General features: G+C 30.6%; 1 protein-coding gene across 1 annotated transcript in view; it reads right to left on the bottom strand.

Moving 5' to 3' along the window:
- CycD (cyclin D) overlaps positions 1-19,988 on the bottom strand; it is a 74,545-nt gene that overhangs the window by 30,468 nt on the left and 24,089 nt on the right. Inside the window, exon 2 of the mRNA XM_070635733.1 lies at positions 18,216-18,437. Within this exon, the coding sequence (XP_070491834.1) occupies positions 18,216-18,437 (222 nt within the window). The remainder of the gene's footprint in view (positions 1-18,215; positions 18,438-19,988) is intronic.

Here is a 19,988-nt window from a genome sequence, read left to right as displayed (position 1 = left end):
CAAGAAGAATTATACAGAATTCCAGCCTGTTGTCTAACTACTCCACCACAGAAGCCTTATTCTGGCATTTATAGAATAACCTATATATAGCTCGATATCCTTGACTCCATCACACTTCCGACAACACAACCCAATTCCTTCAAAATCGGTTCTGTACTACTCATAAGATGACATAGTTTCTATGCTCAATTTTATCAACCATTTAAGCTCATATCTTTATCTCAAACCACTTAAAACCCGATTTGATCGATAGAAGTTTCTAGTATAAATCTCACAAAAAAAATTCACATATATACCGCTGAGTCACAATTCCCAAAAAAAAAAAAAAGCTTCAGATTCTCTTAAATTATCAACATACGCAGTACAAGTTTGAAAAAAAAAAAATTAATTAATGTTTTTTGATAAGAAAAAAAAAAAAAAAATCAAATGCAAGCAATTACAAAGCTATCGTCATCGTCATGCAGAAGAGAAGAAGTATAAAAGTTTGTTACGCACACAATCATAATGCGACATTAAGGCAACAGTTGGCAAATCAGCTGTTTTATTTTCTACTTAGATTGATAATCATATGTGGCTGGGTGTTATGTAGTAAATAAAAGTATATAAAGAAGTTATCATCGTACACACTTGATGCTGCTGTGTTGGTTTTTCGAGCACAAAAAATTTAATTTTTCCTTGAAAAAAATCTTTTTTTGAGAGAATTTTTTTTATAAATTCAATTTTTTGGGATCGTCTGATTAATCAGATTACTAATGCACTTCAGTTACTGGGTCAGTAATTAAGTCATAAACTGACATGTCTATACTGCAACTCAAAACTTCACATTCACTAGACGAAACTAGATTAGACTAAATTTATTTAACATCGTGTTGTCCAATTTATATCGAGTCACAAAGTAACTTAGATCTACATACACTGATCGTATGAAAATGATTATTATTAAGATGTTAAAAATAGTAACTCACAAAAAAAAATTTACTTTTTATTTGCCTACATGATAAATGAACGAGTAATTTCACACCCCGCACGCAATCTGATTTAAATTTTTTGGTGATCGCATTGCGTATCTTATCAAAAAAGCTTGAATTAGTCTTCTTATTTCCATCTAATAGTTTAATCTCATTCGCATGTGCGTTATACGCAAGGTCATCGAACTCTAAAATATTATTTCATGATCAGTTTTTTTTTTCGAGTTTGACTTCGTTTTTTTTGTGACAAAAAAAAATGTATGTATAGAAATAATTTGTTCCTATGTCAGCGGTTCGACATAAAGAAAAAAAAAACGTGGTTTAATATGTTCAATTGATAAGACGAAAATTCATTCAGCAAATAGTTTAAAAGGAAACCCATTTAATTTTTGGGGTTTTAATCAATTTAAGTGTTTTGCCGTGTAGCATATGGTAAACGCACTGGAATCAGAATTGTTCTCAATATTATGTTATTTAAAATTTAAAAAACTAACTTATACCTTTAATCTGGATGTTTGATGATTAAGAAGAAGCCAAAAAAAAGTTTAAACAAGTGCTTAATGGCTTGGGAAATTTCCGTAGCTGCTGATTAAGAAAATATTTCCACCTTTATGGAGCCTTTTAAATATTTTTTTTAAGTTTGTATTGTGCTTACCACATGATGCTTATATCGTAACTAACTGAATATGGGAACATAGTCTATGTACATGACGATATATGTCTTTTTTTGGCAAATACAGATCACAGTTTCTATGATCAAATATTTACACAAATGTAGGTATCATTTATATTTTATTTTACTTTATTACTGTCAGAGACAGAAATATCTATCACATAGACATATGCATAATAAATAGGGGAAATGAACAAGAGTGAGCAATAAGAAAGTAGATCAACGGGAAATTTACTTTTCGGGGTTCTTCTTTATATTTAACTTTTATTTTCAGCAGCCGAAATTCTCACATAAAACACAACGAAAAAAACAGTACATTAAAAAAAAACGGTGTGAGACATTTAATAAAACACATGACATAATAAGCGCCGACTATATATATATACAAGCATCAAGTTCATTTCATTAATTAATTGCCGTGCACTTTATAATCAGCTTAATGTGTGTGCAATAATATAATTGAGACGCCACTTGATCTTTTTTAATATTTCCAACTCTCTTTACTCCCTATATTAATTTGCGATAAGATACTTTGTGGTTGGCTTATTATTCCATGTACCGTTTATATACAGATTATGCATGTACAATGGAATGCATTTAACTTTGGAAGTTCCGTGATAATGAGCTTTGATAAAAAAAATGTAATTGCGGAGATTGTTTGTTTGGCAACAAAGGAATTATTGGTGATTGTTGTGATCTTTACTTTATGATTTATCGTTTGAGTGATCTTGTGGATGATTAGATATGCTTTAATTCACTTTATTTGACTAAATTGTCTTAAATTTTACAATTTTCAATTTTTTATCACAACAACTTGAAGTTGGCTGCGGTTGAAAATTCTCAAGAATTTTTCAAAAATTAAAATTCCGTTGAATGATTCAAAATCTTCTTAATCTTTGATTGACGTGGAAAAATCCTTATTGTGTTGTAATTGCAGCACTTACACAATCCATGAGAAAATTCTTTAAACAAGTATAATGATAATGGTAAGTGACTGCAACTTAAAAGCAAATATATGCAAATTTTCATCATCATCATCAGACATATAATTTAGATAAATTTCATCAGACGAAACAGCTTAAGAAGACTTTTAATTATATCTATGGCTTTGGATGATATTTAAAGGATATTTGAACTGTTTTTTTTTTTTATTTCACCTCATCATTGCCTGGCTTATTCCTCAATTGAGCAATTCACATGGAGGCAACATTTTGATTGACAACACACCAGATCAGATTTATCTTTTTTTTTGCGTTCTTGTTATTCGCGAATGGTAGTTGAGGCTGCTAAGCACCCTATAATTATATCGTTTAATATCAAGGAGAGCCAATGTGGTTGCGAAATGAACGCATTCAATTTTTTTTTTTGTCTATTTCAACAATGACTTGGTAGAAAACACAAAAAAAAAAAAAACTAAAATTAATAGAGAATGAGGTATGATTTTTTAATTACTTTATGCTTTGCATTAAAATAAAGAGAAAGATAGACATGCCTTATTTCGCACGCATGCTTAAATTCTTCAATATCATTTCAATTCCAGCCTCCAAAAAAATAATAACATATAACAAATGAATAGGTATGAGTCGTTGGGATTTCAAAATTCATGTTACATTAAATTAAAAGATATATCTGAGGAACTTATCGGGCCATCTTCATCTGATTTATATTTCAATTCATGGTTACTGAAAGTCAATCAATATGTATTCTTGAACATTGACTGCAATTAATAGCCTTCGTTGTTGATCGTCAGAATATTTTTATTGAATTGGTTTATTTTTTGGAGGCATTCCCGATTGGCACAGATTGGAATGTTGCCAAGTGTTGCGTTAGATCCAAGTGACAGGCATTTGCGAAAATAACCAAATTTGCAAATTGTCTGCCATTTGGTTCTAATTATACTGCTGCCTCGTCACTGTTGTAGCAACAATTCAATATGTGTTGATCGGGATTGTGAGTAGCTGACTCAGACTGTCTTGTTGGATGACTTGCATAAATTTCAAATTCTCAAAAACCGTTAAATTGTTAAAACTTTTTAAAATCTCTTAAAACTTAAAAATTCCGCTTCACAACTCGATATGCGGCATAGCATTCAAAAGCGCATAAGCCATCCGCCACAACTACTTCTTATGCCACTTAATATTTCAACAAAATAATGGCACACAAGAGGGAAAGGGAAGAATGAACAAGAAAAACACGATCATCAACCGAATTGAAATCATTCATGAATGAATTATTTAAAAATTTTTGCTCTTGAACCCTCAAAACGACTATGTTATTTTAGAGATTAATGATAACAGCTTATGAATTTTCGATTATTATAGACAGGCATCCGCGTTGAATGAAGACGAGGCCAATAATTGATATTCCTGACACAATTGCCGTTTTCAGTGCGGCAAATATTGAGCGATCCTTTCAAGCTCGTCACACACGAAACAATTTCTCGCCGTCGTCGACAATATATTGTCGGATAGACTTCTTTCTTCATAAAGCGTATTTATGGAATTATATTTATTTATTTTGCTTATTTTTTCGTAGTTCTCGGGTGAAATAAAAACGCGTCCACGAAAATATTTCAAGGTTAAATATTCGAAATGTATTGAATAGAATGCGAAAAACTTCTTATACCAATTGTGTCCCGAATATCCATGATAGCTCGCGGAGCAAAAAAACACAACACACAAAAGAAGAACTTGCTTTTGCTTTCAATTTCTTCAAAGTGAATGAATAACTTTTTTTTTTTTGTTTTTCGCCACAAGTATATGAAAAACAAAGCAAATAAGAAATTCTTCTGTTTAAGCTACAAAAAAATGCTTTCTCACGTTTCGGTTCTAAAGAGAGACGAAGTAGGAAAAAAATAAATAAAAATCTTATTCGAGGATGTTTTGTGATAAGAAATCAAAAGCAGATTGTCTGTATGCTTTGGTCCATTATTATCATCGGCAGAAATGAATTGTGTATTTGTGTGAAAAGAGGAATGAAATAAAAAAATTTAAGCAATTATTGGAAGTGCATGTTTGAAATTAATTTCCATTAAAGGATAAAAGTGAATTTTTTAGCGTCGATTTTTTTGGCAAGTGAAGCTTTTTTTTGGTAATTTTTTGCTTCAATTATCAGATATGTGAGAATCTGTTTCTGCTGCTCCTTTTGATGTAAATTGGGAGATGCTAAAGTGCGAAATATTTGATCAATTTTAAATGGTTGAAAATTGATGGAATTTGTCTGATTGTTTAAGTTGCAACATTTTATGAAAATTTGAACTTTGAATGAATTTTTTGAAATTTTTAAGAATTTTTTGAACTTTAACTGATCTTTTTGAATTTTTTCTGAACTTTTTGAACCTTAAAATCCAAACAAATCAATTTTTGAACCTTAAAAATCAATCAAATTCATTTTTGAATCCTTAAAAATCAAACAAATCAATTTTTGAACCTTGAAAACCAAAACAAATCAATTTTTGAACCTCAAAAACCAAAACAAATCAATTTTTAAAGATCTTAATTTCAATTTAATTGGCGCTTCCTAAAGGAATTTCTTTTATTTGCAAATGAGCCATTCAACCGAAAATTGCATCAATCCCATCAATCTTCAGAAACTGTTACTGTCAAATTTCATTCTTTCATTCATCCATTCAAAATCCATTCCTTCTTATTGGAAATTTCTCAATGCACAATTTCTTTTCTGTTAAACTTCAGGTAAAAAAAAATCTCTGGCAATTCTCAATATTTTCTTTTTTGTCAGTTATAATAAAAAAGTGCTCTTCATTATTTTCACACACAAAATACAGAACTTACAGAATGCACAGCCAGAAAGAATGAAAAAAGAATAAGAGGAATGGAAATGATCCTTAGATGGAATCGCATAATGAAGCAATAAAAGAAGGTGAAATAAGAGAAATGCGATGAGAAACGATACAATTAAAATGAGGGAACAAAAAACGGACTTGGAGGCAGCATCAACCGAAAATCAATGGAAATTTTCATTCAAAATTTATGAGTTACGGAAACAAAATTCACACACTTCTATTTCATATTATTTACTCTTTTTATTCTATTTCTCGTCTCAATTTTTTATGATTTTTGTTCTTTGTTCTATGAATGGAAAGCAAATAATATCCTTCTCTGACTGTGTCTTCCTGTTTGAATCTTTCTATTTTATATTTTCCTTTTTTTGTATTTTTTTTTTTGTAAATACATCTTCGTCAATGGAGACAAGAAATGAGAATCTGATATGGATTTAGTTAGAAAGATCTTTGTTCTTCTTAATTCCGAAAATCCTCTATGCTCACTTATGGTCATTTATTTTTCTTATTTTTTGGGACATTTTGTAAACATTACAAAAAAATAAAAGATTCAATTCTGGAGACGTTTGCATTAGATAAATGAAAACATATGTATGTGACTGGAACTAAGTTGTATGCGGAATGTATCTTAGAAAAATATTTACAAGACATGAAATCCTATTGGCATTTTTTATGTCCATTAACAAGTAGCAGGAAATTTGAGATCTTTTTCTACTTTTCCTTTTCTCCTAATTCTTTTTGGTTTAAAACATTAAAAATTGACCATGATGGTACATGAGTTGCTACTACGCAATTCATAATCATCAATGAATATTCTTGAGTGTAGCCACTTTACTTTAGATTTTTTTTTGGAAAGATTCTTGAAAATATTTAAGATTTTGTTTGTAAATTTGAATGAAATCTTCTGTTTTGTGAAGCTACAAGCTCTTTGTCACGTCAACAGCTATTTTAGTATGTCTAATAATTAAATTAAAGTATTTTGTCAATGTTTCTTGCTGAAAACTTCAATTAATCACAAAAACAAATCAAAGGGGCACGCAACTACTCAAAAATGATATAATCATTCAAAATTCAAACAAAATTTATCCGTTAAAACTGTCACTAAGTAAAATCGCGAGAATAATCGCAAAATAGATGAAACAAAGTGTATATAACATCAAAAAAAGACAAATAGAACTGAAGTGAAGAGAAAAAAACACTAAAAAACTTTTTAACATCTTATTAAAAATGAGCAAATAATTCACGAGATGAAAATTCATCAATCACCATCAGGAAATGATGTAAATTTGAAGATTGAAATGTCAATATAGAATAATAATGTTGCGGACCATACGTTAATCTTCCATTCGTCAAGACGGTACCAAACATTTATTTATTGAACGACTTAGTTTGTAATGTACACAGCAGTTCCATTGAACTTTGCTGTCGAAGCAATAACTTCACTTAAAATAAAGAATTTCTTACTTTATTTTATATATTATACATTTATTTCGGGTCTTCTTATTCTTCGTGTTTGTGCAAAGAATGAAACTAAGCAACATTCCATCAAATAACGATCATACGGCAGGATATAACATATTGTGAATATAAAACAAATTAATGACTTTCTGTGTTGTTCAGAAATAAATATTTAAAATATTTATTAATTTTATTTTTCTCATTTTTAAGTCCCCCAAAAAATGCTTTTTTTTGCGTCATTCCATTTTTGCCACCTCCACTGCATGTACAGTGTTAATTGTTCGTTCAGAAGAAAGTGTGGAATGTTACGTGACTTTGTCGATTCATTAAACAATGTAAATTTCATGGGAATTTGGTTGAAAGAATGTTCATGAGAACAGACACATGAGATGTGTAGGCGTCTCTATTGATCATCATATGGAATCATAAATTACATGTCCAAAAAGCTCTTTTCAACATCAAGAGGATCATCTATTGTTATTGTATCTCTCAAGTAGTGCTAAATATCCATTTAACGGACTTTTTTTGTTCATTCCTGCTTCTGATTAATCTCGGCACTCGATTATTAATTTATTGATCATCATCAAATATAAATCGATGACTAGCTAGATGATATCAAATAATAAAAATTCTAAGATCCTTCGCAGAAGCTGGGACCATAACTGCATTCCATTCCTCGTTCCTTTCTTTCACACAATGATTCTTTTTTCTCACATCAATTGAAGCAGTCCCCGGCGCATCGATGAGCAAAAATAAATTACAATTCTTTTCATTTCTTGTCTCTTTTCCACTCACTCGAGTCTTGCCTTTCTGCCCTTTTTTGTGAATGAAAAAATAAAAAAAAATCTTTTTTTTTTCATGTCTCTTTTTCGGACTTGACTGACTGACTGACGAAAGCATCTTTATTGTTGTGTTACTGATTTGATGCTTCTGCAATGATTTAAATGCCTGCGCATGAAATGAAGAGACGAGAAAGAAGCAAGAAAATTTTTGTTCTTTATTTTTTCGGAGGTCTGATTGAAAGTTAATAAATAATTTCTGCTGTTTCTTCCTTTACTTTGCCTTTTTTTCGCCAATTCCTCCTTTACATCCATAGATTCATGTACACTTTTTTTTGTTGTGTTGAAATTGAAAGCGAGAATGTAATGAAAGGGAAAATGCTAAAGAATAATGCAAATCGATGAAAAATACCGAGAAAAATGTGGTACATACACCGCTTGATCATTAACAGCACTTATGTTTATGCCACAATATCGTTTTCATATTTCTTTTTTTTTTAAACAATTTTTTATCAATCAATTTTCATTCGTCAGTAATTGGCACATTCCTTGGGAGTTCCAGTCAAACATTAGATAGCTTATATTGGATGTGTGCATATGTGTGTGCCTTGATCATTTATTTTTCCATGTGCTGGAAATGGGTAGATTGATAAAAGAGCATGGATGCGAGAATTACTGTAATTATTGTGTGTAAAGGGCTAAATCTGCTGAAGAAACAAATTAATTCTTGACATTGTGTACTCTGAGATTTATATTGTGGGTTGCTTTTATGGATTTATGCTTATATCCTGTATTGTTTTTGGTATGAATATCTGGATTTGATCTGGAGTTGACAAGGTGGTATGAGCACTGTTTTCATTGAGTATGGACAAGAATCGACAAGAACCTGCATTTAAGATGCATAGAGCTGCTGTATACAACTGTACCTTATAGCTCGTACAAGGCTGAAGGCCAGCAGTTCCTTTTTGAACGGCTCAATGTAGAAAATTTCATATTTTGACTTAAAAATGGATCGTAAACTCTCGTCACGATGTAGGCAGGACATAATAACCCGATGACAAAGTGGCGCCCTATCGACTGCATTGCACTGCTCAAGAATAAGCTTCATTCTGTACATAACCTCAAAATATCATTTCTAGATGCTATCTTTAAAATTCCTTCAAATTCCTCATCCAACCGCACCCTGAGTCTTTAAGAACCCCCCTCAAGTCAGCCGTAAAGGCTATTGCATAAACGGAAAGATACTCATTCCATCCCAAAACCAATGCAAATATATAATCAATGTAAATTTAAAGAACCAAAAAAAAAAAAAAATATCTTATCTAGATATACATCAAAGGGCGCAGAGAGCAAACGATGTGCAGAGAGGAATGAAAAAATTCCAATTTCAATCTTTTTTTAACAAGCAAAAAAAAAAAAAGTAAAGTAAAGAATGAGAAAAGAAAAGAGCCATACCGATGCATCTCCTTGCTGTGTTTTTTTTTTTTTTTTGAATGCCGAAAAGGAAGAATATATTGAATAATAATAATAAAAATATTGAACTGATAAAGAATGAAAAAAAAAAAGGAATAAATTTCTGTATAAACAGCACAATAAAGGAATAGAGAAATGAAATAAACAAGAGGAAAAATTGCATGAAAGAGGAAATTCAAATCAAAAAAGAATTTATGCCGCAGCAACTGGATATGAAGGAACAATTTCTAACTAAATATAATGCTTTGCTGCCCTTTAACGAATGGATGTGCTGTTGTGGATCAGCAAAGGTTCAATTTTGAGAGAGATATAATAACAAGCAACGAAAGGCCGATGGTGAGGAGAGACCCGAGCGACAGGAATGAAGAAGGGTGCACCATGGATCCTTTAAGGCTTAGTTTAGCGTCCATAAGGCAGTCAGGAATAGGCAGCTTCAATATGATGCTAGCAAAAGAGGCTAAAGAGCTTCATTTGGTATTGGCAATTGGCAGACGATAATGCCAGCTTTAGGAGTCATCTGAGGCCTCCCATGGACCACAGCTGATATGTACAGCCATAGCGGATCCTTCTCCATCTGTGCAACTCGGAACAGCATCCAGGTTTACGATTTTTTAAAGAGCAAATCCACAAAAAATCGCAAAAAAATAAAGAATAATAAAAAGTTTGTATGCCGAAGCAAAAGCAAAAAAGAAAAAGAGTTCCAGGAAACCTTTTTTGAATATTGCCTCACAGGCAGTCAGAGACTTAGGTTCACTAAAATTATTTAATTTTTTTTTTGTGCTCACACAACAAAAATATTTCTTTTTTTATGGCCATATAATATAAAAAAAAATACATTTTTGCTCAATGCTCTTGAGCCTTTTTTTTTTGCTGCTCTGCTGCTTACTCGATTCTGTTTAAATGTCTTTTTTTTGTTGTTTTGCCTTTCGCTACGGCCTATCGTGAGAAGAAGGGAACAAAAAAATGTTCTTATTATTCTCTATTTATTTCGGTGCTCTCCTCTCACTTAAGTGTGTGGATGCATGGATGAATAAATGTACATGTTTAATAAGCGCCATCACAATCAGCCTTTGTATACAAAAATATTCTGTTTTTCTAAGGATTTTTCAGGTATGAAAATTTATATCTAGTTTTATGGCTATATTACAGTTTTGCAGGTCGAAGATTCTTCTTTTTTTTGCTAGGTATTCGATCTTTTGTGATGAATTTGTGATTAATGAAGTTTATTCATCGATGGGTTGTGGGAACGGATCTCCATCAATTGATAAATATTTCTTTATTCTATATTTCAATGCCAAAACCATTTTTGCACTTCTTATTCAGGCACAATAATCTAAAAAATTGTCAAAAAGTTTTGTCTCAGATTAATTAAAAGCGAGATGCTGCATCGATTATAAGCAACAATGTTGCATGAAATCAGAATTATTTTAATTAAAATATAGCTCATCGACATGTCGAGATAGCAACGACTCGCGCAACAAAGAAATATTGTGATAGCGATTAGCATGATTATCAGCTAATAAAAGTCAATAAGCGTGTCTTATATATGGCGCTATCGTTCGACGTCAAATCTTAATAGAATGTGAATATTGTGTATACATTGGAAATACATAAGGTTGAAGCGCTTTTATCTGGATTTAGGCAGTTAAAAAGTTAACGGTTTTTAAAAATTTGAACAAAAATTTTTGAAAATTGCAAAAAAAATTTCTCACTTCGAAAAGTTTTTTGCAAATATTTCTTAATTTAAGCAACCTTTGAACAATATCAAGACTGATTCTGACAGAAAAAAGTGGCAAAACCCTCTCAAAACAATTTTCAGTCTATAAAGTAGTCTAATCATCAAGTTACAAACAATAAACTTCACCACTTCGGGTCAACCTTATGAATCAGCAAATTCATTCAGCGAAATCAAAGTGATAAAACAATCAGTCAAACATCAAAAAGATCCAGCTAATAATAGTAAAGGCAAAGGCACTATAAAAAGAAGCTCCATCATCATCATTCATATAAACTGATTGTGAATGAAAAACTTCATTCACTATATTAAATGATTAACATTTTGTCATATTTTAATATTGTATAGCCTTAAAGTCGGCATGAAGAAAAAAGTCACAAGTACACGCGAAATATAGGAAATTATTGAATAAAAAAAAGAGAGATTTTGATTCATTATTTTCCTTATGAATGAAATATTTTGTGTAGCGATGATGAAATAAAACATAATAAATAAAGTCTTGACGGTGGTGAAAAGGTCAGACAAATCAGCTGATTAAATTGACATACATTTTACTCTCTCCATACTCGCTCATACGACTTGGGGGAATTTCTTAAAGAAAAAGTCTTGTGTTTGTAAATAAATAAATGAGAAATTGAGATTTAAAGGATCGAGAATTGATGTTTAATCAAAATTTCAGATTTGTATGAATTATGATAATTTATGATCAAGTATTTGCTTGCCTTAAATACACACACAATCATCACATATAGAGAAATATAAAAACGAGAGGAATGATAAGTGCAGCTGAGAGCTTATAAGGTATTCGGCAATAAAAAATACAGTTTGATAAAGAAGGTCATAAAAAAGGAGATTTAAATATGTGAATGAAATCATTCACATGGGCAGGAAATGTGATAGAATTTTTGTGGCTTTTGAACTAAAAAATTTACTTGATTTACGTACGCATTATGAATAGCGAATTTAATGGACGTCAATTGACGTCGGTGAATCATCTTAGAGAATCTTGTTCATAAATTGGCATTAATGTAAATTTGGAAGTAATACGTGGACCGAAAGCTGTGCAGTAATTTTAAAATCTAATTCAATTGTGTAAGGAAATGCTGATGATTTTGTAAATTGCCAGAAAATAACTTCACACTCCTTCTTTAAACTCATCCTGACGTAGAATTAATTTATCAGATTCTAAATAAAATTATAATGCGAAATAAACAAGATTAATGGACCAAATAACAAACTTCTGTCAATATTTTTCTAAGGAGCACAACAGAGCATGAATATGAAAATCCGCAAAAATGAAAGTACTTAAGAAATCATTAATAAACAAGCTGTTGATTGATTGCTTTTGTGGATATTAAAAGATACCTGCACAATTCCATGAAATACGCCTCAATTTCATCTTCTTTTGGCTCTCTTGCTACATGGCATCTCACACCCAAAAATATATATGAGAATGAATTTGTATTATTGTTAAAGGCAGAGATCCGCACTTGATGTGAGGGATTAAGTCTCAGTTGATTGTGGGATGTAATTTTTAATTAACTTGGTAGAATTGAGGATAAAAGCGGTAAATTTGATTGGAAATGAGCAATACTGAGGATATTGAGCAACACATAAGCAGTAACTAAGCAAAAATGAATGAAACTTAGCAATAATTGAGCAACAACTGAGAAAATATAAGCAATAATTGAGCAATATCTAAACAAATATGAACGAAATTTAGCAAAAAATGAGCAACAACTGAGCAAATCTGAGCAATGGTTTAGCAATTCTAAACCTGAGCAAATTTGAGCAACAATTGAGCCAATTTGAGCAACAATTGAGCTAATTTGAGCAACAACTAAGCAAATCTGAGCAACAATTGAGTAAATCTAAGCAATTTTGAGCAACTTTAAATCAAAAGGACTCAAAAATGAGAAATATTGAGCAACTTTGTTAGAAATCATCAAAATTGTGATCACTTCGAGTCCACACCCCTCAACTCGAACAGAAGAACGAAATGGAAAAAATTATCCTTAATGAAGAAATTAAATTTAATGCAATAAATTAAATTATTTATACCAAGTAAACATCATTCTTGATCTGTATTAAGAATGAAAAAAGTAATGCGAATGGATGGAGAATGAAATAAATGCAGATAACTTAAGATATTCTTGCAAGATGTGCCTCTCAAACACCATCCATGAACATGCAAAAATATATATTACAAAAAAACCAAAAATCTGATTGATAATCAACCAGAAAAAATAAGAAAGAGGAAAAACTCCTCCAAAATAGCCAGAAAAATGAAATTTCATTCTGTTCTTTCACTTAATGCCGATATTTGCTTCAGTTATTGTATATGCTTTCGAGAACCACTATTCAATGGATCGGAAAGGAAAGAAAAATATTAATGAATTCAAGAGGATGAGAAGGAATTTTTTTTTTTTTAACTTCATTTAAAGGACCACAAACGATGAATTTTTCTTTGCTTACTGCCTCGCTCAAGTGCAATATTCGTTTGATTCATTAATAAAGAAAAATTAGGTTTGGTCAATTGAATGTGTTCATTCTTAATTTTTAGCTGACGAATCGAGAGGAAATTGGAATTATTGGATGCATTTTGACTGGATTGAATGAATATTTTGAAAAATTTCCGTTAGATTTGCTCAAATTTGAATGTTTCAAGAGTTGAATCAAACAATTTTGAATTTGAAAAAACCGTTAAACTTTGAGCAATTCCGTTACGTAACTGAAATTTCTTAGAAGCTTTTAAAATTCCTGAACTCGATTATTTTTATTACCCCGTTCATAAATTATTCTTCATTTCAATATTTGCAACAATTCATTGTTAAAAAAAATTGTCGTTATTCATCGACTGTATCGCAAATGTGCATTGTTTTCAGTAATTATCAAGCAAATAATAAAGAAAAAAAAGTAATGCTGAATGAATTCAAAAATTCCATTCATAAATCCTCGCTTCATTTTGCAATAAATGTATGCATTTATGAATTCAAATGTATATGGTATGAAAAGATTTCAAAAGAACTAAATATTTGCTCTTTTATCAGCACCGAAATTATTTCTCTCTCCACTGTTATTCACAATTTGTTCGGCTGATTATGAATGGTTTTTTTTATGAAATATGTATACATTTTTATATCACTTATACACATATTCCGTCTGATTTTTTTGCTTTTTTTTTTGGAATGCCCTTTCTTCTTCTTTGCCTTCTTACTGCTTTCATTTACTCAAGGCATGAAAATCAATTAATCATAATAACAAGCCAATATTTTTCTTATGCAAATAGCTTAATAGAAGAAAATGTTTATTTTTACATAGAATATTTGAATACCTAGTGAAATATTTGAGGGGATGATAATTTTTTAAAAGCAATGATCGCCGCAGTTGGTAGACTAAACAACGTTTAAAAGCTTTTTAAGCTGTCTGTCTTGAATTTTCAACGTTTTATTCAAATATCAATTTGTTGAGTTTTTGCAAATCTGATAACGGTTTTTTGAAAATTTGAATTTTGTAAAACTAATTTTTTTCTCACTTCGAAAAATTTTTCTTTATTTTCTCTATGATTAGCCATTTTAAGTATGATTTTTCTGTCAAATACTCTTTAAAAAGATGGCAAGCATGTTTTGCAGTCAATTTAAAACATCAAAACTATAATACTCAAAAGTGATGACTATAAATTGTATAAAAATCACCCAAAATGACAGAATTTAAGCTTTAACTATTCAAAAAGATGAAAAGAACTAGATTTAAATTGATTGATCACACGAATGTCGCAAAGGATAACGAAAAAGAGTCAAAATATTTACAAAAAACAAATATTTTTGATGTCCTATGAAGAAAATTTGTTTCAGTAATTTGTCAGCATTTTTCGGGATTTCTAAAGAAATCAAAAGGAGCACAAGAAGGAGAACCCATTAAATTAATGTCCCAAGTATATAAATGACATTAGTCAGATTGAAAGCTATTCCAATAAATTCAACAATCTTAATTGACTTAATCAAGATTTAATTTGGAACAAAATTTATTTTACATCATCATCATAAGCAGCATTTTATTATTATATTCTTCTCCTCACTCTCCGGTTATGCCTTGTGTTTTTAATCCTCCATGTAATTTAAATCTCTTCTTATTTGTTGCCTTTTTATCACCTCACAAGATACCGATGACCATAAATAAAAATCTTCAAAATATCTCTTCTCGTTCGTGTATGTTTATATTGCTTATATATATTCAAGTATGTACATTTTCTGGATGTAAAACAAATTCCCGAAAAAAATATAGCAAGCAGCAAGGAACGAAGCAAGTGAGTGAGATGGAGGAGTCCAAAATAATATCAAGATAAGGCGAAATAAGAGGAATAAAAAAAAAAGATATATAAAAACATTACACTTTGAGCATTTTATCATGATTATCATCTTCCTGTAGTCTGAAACAGAAAAGAAATATTTCATGTTTATATATGTGCAAATATGCGAAATGAATGAAAAATTATGAAATATCTTATGTACGAAATAATATAAGGTGGAACTACACACATATATTGGTAATATGTAAATTTAACTTAATTTTATTTATTATTTTTTATGAAAAATTGCTTAAATTAAATTCCATTGAGAGGAATTTTTATTTCACTGTCTTGTGTATCAGCTGATACATAAAAACGTGTATATCCTCAGCATTTTATAAATTTCATATATATTCATTTAGATATGACTGTTATTTATTCAGATGTTTGTTGAACAACAAGATTTCTTCTTAGTTATTAGTATTTTTATTTAGCAGGAATTTGAGATGAGAATTTTAGTGCTGAAGAGCGTTACGAAACGCATTTTCAAAGGGTTAAATGTTGAAAATTGTTTTAACGACTTTTTTGAATTCAAATTTGCTATGAAAAATATTGAAGATCAAAATTTGAACTATTTGCTCTGTTGAACAATGTTGATATTGTTTAAACGACTTTTCTAAATTCAAATTTTCAAAGTTCAAATTTCGAATTTTTCGCTCACTTCGAATTTTATTTTTTGTTTTTCTCTTAATTTGTTAAAATTATTCAAGCTTAGAAGATCTCAAATGCTGTAAAAAAGTGGCAAGCTTCTTCCCCACTATCTAAAACTACACAAAACACTCTAAATTCAAAGTTATGATCAAATAATCTCATCTCAGCCACTAAAACTGAACTCATCATTAAGAAAAATGCTGTTTAAAAACCAGAATTAAGAATTAGGGGAGAATCAACGTTCCCACAACGAGTGAGAAAATATATATATTGAGGCACTTTTCATTTCGTTATCTCCACATGATGTGACTGTGAGGTAACATACATAAACATCTCAAAATGGATACATATATATATTTTTTAATGAAAATTTTTCACATGAAAAATTTGACAACCGAAGAAAAGAGAAAAAGAAAAGGAATTTATGCAATGAGGTACAACAAGAAGGAACAATTGTCGAATAAATCAAAGACAAAAAGATGCGCCAATATTGCCAATAAATGTTGTTGTTGTTGTTTTTGAACATCAGAATTTGCATTATAATGTAGAAATCTTTAATCAATTCTGTTCTGCTCTGAATTCAATTCAAATGAAGTCGTGTCCAGTGTGGAGATTTTTCCAACCATTGGGAAACATCCTTACTGAAATTTCTCGTTAAAAGACAATAAATGAAAAACGTGAAGAGATATTTTGGGTGGGGATAATAATAATAAAAATAATAAAGAATAAATGGTGGAACCCTAATTCTAAGAATCTCCTTATTGTTTGTTTCTTTCCATTCCATTCTGTGTTCAAGGCAAAAAAAAAATGCAGCCAAAAAGAATTTCTTCATTTTCGGACGCTTTTTTTTTTTTGGAATTTCTTTTGTTGTTATTTCATTTGTTTCTCCTTTTTTTCATGCACACATTACATATCACTGCTGCTTGTCTCTATGTGTGACATTACGAAAAGCACATGAAAACAAGAAGGAGAAAAATAATAAAGGAATAAATGATTTTTTTTTTTTTTAGTGGTGCTCTTCACTTTTGAAGAAGAACGAGGAGCAGTGAAAGACGCATGAAGAAGACAAAAAAGATGGTAACCTGAGAGCCATGTGATAAGCCAGCAGTTCGTCCAAAAGAAGATCACATGAATGAGAAATGAGAAAGAAGGCATAAGAGAGAGGGAGGGAGAGACTTCTTCAAGTGGAAGTTAATTAAAAATCATTGTCTTGTTATTTCAATTTTTATGCATGCACACAGTTGGTGTGTCCTCGAGAAACAAAAAAAAAAGAGATTCTTTTCTTGCCAAAATTTATGACCATCTTTATTGCACATCTTGAAGAACAGAAAGACATTCTTCAAGGTCCGTTTGTGCATTTTTAACATGCGTTTTGACGCATGCGCTGGAGAATTTTTTGTGTGGGTTTTTCCTGATCCTAGTGATCATTGGAATTTATAACTAATCTAGTTTAAATTCATAAAAACCGTTAATTTAAAAATTCAAAAAAATTCTGTTAAAAAATTTGTTCCGCAATAAAATGCGTCACGGCAGTTAACTTTTAATAGCCTTTCCGTCGACCATATTTTGCACCCACAAACAAAAATCCACATTTTTCAATATTCATGAAAGAAAAAAAATCTTAATATTCAGTCTGCGGTCAACGTCAATTGTTTAATGGTCCAATTACAACAATTTTAAGAAGTTGGATGTTGGCATTCTTTCACCTCTGTCCAACCAAAGTCAGCAGTGGAGAAAAACGGGACTTTTTTTTTTCTCCTTTATTGATTTTATCCACGAAATTCTTCATACTATATATAGATTCTCAACTTTTTTAAATGGAAAAAAGGGCAGAAAAACCACAAAAGCAGGCAGCATAACACAATAGAAAATAAAGTGGTATTTTTCACTCTCCGTTCGAGTTCCAGAAGATGAAGAATTGAATAAGCATAAAGAAAACAAGAGTGATATCCAGACAGGTAAATGTTTGGTCCTTTAAAGATTTCCTGGGAAATCAAATATTTAATTTTCGTGTCTTTTTTTTCAGTGCTGCTCAATTTAATATCTCAAGATATCGCTAGATTTGTTAAGGACATGTGTAATATTTACATAAAAATTTCTCACGGATCCCCGAAAAAATTTGTAACAATGCTCATCACGATGTGAGACATAAGGATGTATATAGCAGTGGCGGCTAAAGCATAAAAACAAACTGTTTACTTTAAGCACTGCGGCGATTTAAATTTTTTTAACATCAAAAGATCCCATTGTGCATTGTCATTGTTGCATTATTAGACGAAAATTGAAAAAAAAAGTAAGGAATTTAAATTAAAAAATTTACGCAGAACTTACCATCAAGTCTCTTTTGGTAATGCTATTGTCAGTGTAGTATATCAAGACCTCAGGCTGTAGTGCATGTGTTGATGGCTCACGTAGTTTTGATGCAAGAAATGTGCATGTCGCCGCTAATAGCTGTAAATTATTTTTGCTTATTGGCAATTTATTGAGCACACGATCCATATAATTGATTGCGAGAATTGGAACCTCTTCCTGGCATTCACGTTCTTCACACAACTGTAATGAGATACAAAAAGAAAAATAAATCATTGAATTAATATCATTTCGGAATCTTTTGTTGTGGTTGATTAAGAAAAATAAGAAACAAAAAAAAAAACAAATTCCACGAATTGTGGCATTATCCTCTATATGATTGACCTCGACTCTTGCGAGAAAGATCAACCAGAACCGCAAATTAATATAGAGAAATATTATTATGAACCTTTCGCGAAAACAAGAATTAGTTATCGGAGTAGATGTTCATGATCATCAATTTGAGCGCATTTTTAACGGTAAATTTAAATTTGAGAATTTGAAAAATTCAAAAAAATGTATAGTTGCTTGCCCCTTGTTATGGAATTTCATAAATTTAAATAATAATTTACTTTAATTTAATTATTAGACACAAAGGATTGCTATTTAGTCAGCAACAATGTTGCAGTCAGTTAAAACACTTCATTAACATTAACAAAAAAAGCGCTGATCCAAGTAAACAGGTCATGTATGGGATGCTTTATGATGCTAACAATGATATTTGTTGCATCTCTTCATTTGTAATCGTCTGGCAAATGATCCTCACTTCCTGTACGTTCATTGAATGCTATTGCACAACGAAAAGAAAGTTCTCGTATACAAAGCCGCACATAAAGTGTGAATTATTATTAGGTTTTGCTTATTTCTCTCCTTTTATTCTGCCTATATTGCATCTTATTTACATAAGCAGATGAATTACAAGGAATTATGCATGATTGAAGATCTAGGTAAGATCCTAACAATATAGTGTAGTATTAATTTCCGCAAACACTTCTTTGTTCTTTTGCCGATATACATACTTTCCGTTATTCCTATTTTCTACACCTTTTGTGCTGCTTATGAATAGTTATGTGTCTAATGTTTAAATTGCATAAGTAAAAAGAAGTTTCTTATTCCTTTCTGTTACCTAATTTCGACATATTTTTTTCTTCCCTTTTTCTTGTTAAGACCCTCCTCATAGCAATTCCGTACATGAACGATATACATGTTTAAGAAATAAGTGCGATTAGCATAACATTGTAAAAAAATATATATTCCATCCAGGTGCGATCATCATAAATCAGCAAATATTTCAGTTTCTGTTCATGTAGTTTTAAAAATAAGTTCTCTTTCATAGATAATCATAAAATGTACACTGAGAGGAAACATTTATCGAGAGACTTTTTGGTGATAGACAGTTAATGAGTTTGAGACATGCTTGCCAATAAGTTATCTAATAAGAATCTTGTGGAACTTTCATGGTGGAATGAACTCGTAAATTTCTTTTTTGGATATTCTGGATAGAATTTGTGGTTTTAGAATGGAATTGAGTTTTGGATTTTTTTCGAAATTCGATTCGAAATTAATTTCGAATTTTTCGACATTTGATTCGAAAATTCAAAATTGAAATGACCGTTGAACCATAAAAATAAAGAATTTTTTTGAATTATTTGACAATTGATACAAAAATTCAAAACTTAAATGACGGTTAAAAAGAATGAAATTTCAAATTCAAAAAATAACGGTCATTTATTCAAAAGCTAGTAGTCAGTTGCC

Source organism: Chironomus tepperi, unplaced genomic scaffold (genome assembly GCF_022539635.2).
Source record: "Chironomus tepperi strain 1889 unplaced genomic scaffold, CSIRO-AGI_Ctep_v1 contig_93, whole genome shotgun sequence".
NCBI lineage: Eukaryota > Metazoa > Arthropoda > Insecta > Diptera > Chironomidae > Chironomus > Chironomus tepperi.
Note: the sequence above shows the minus strand (reverse complement) of the source record. Positions and strands in the feature narration are given on the sequence as shown.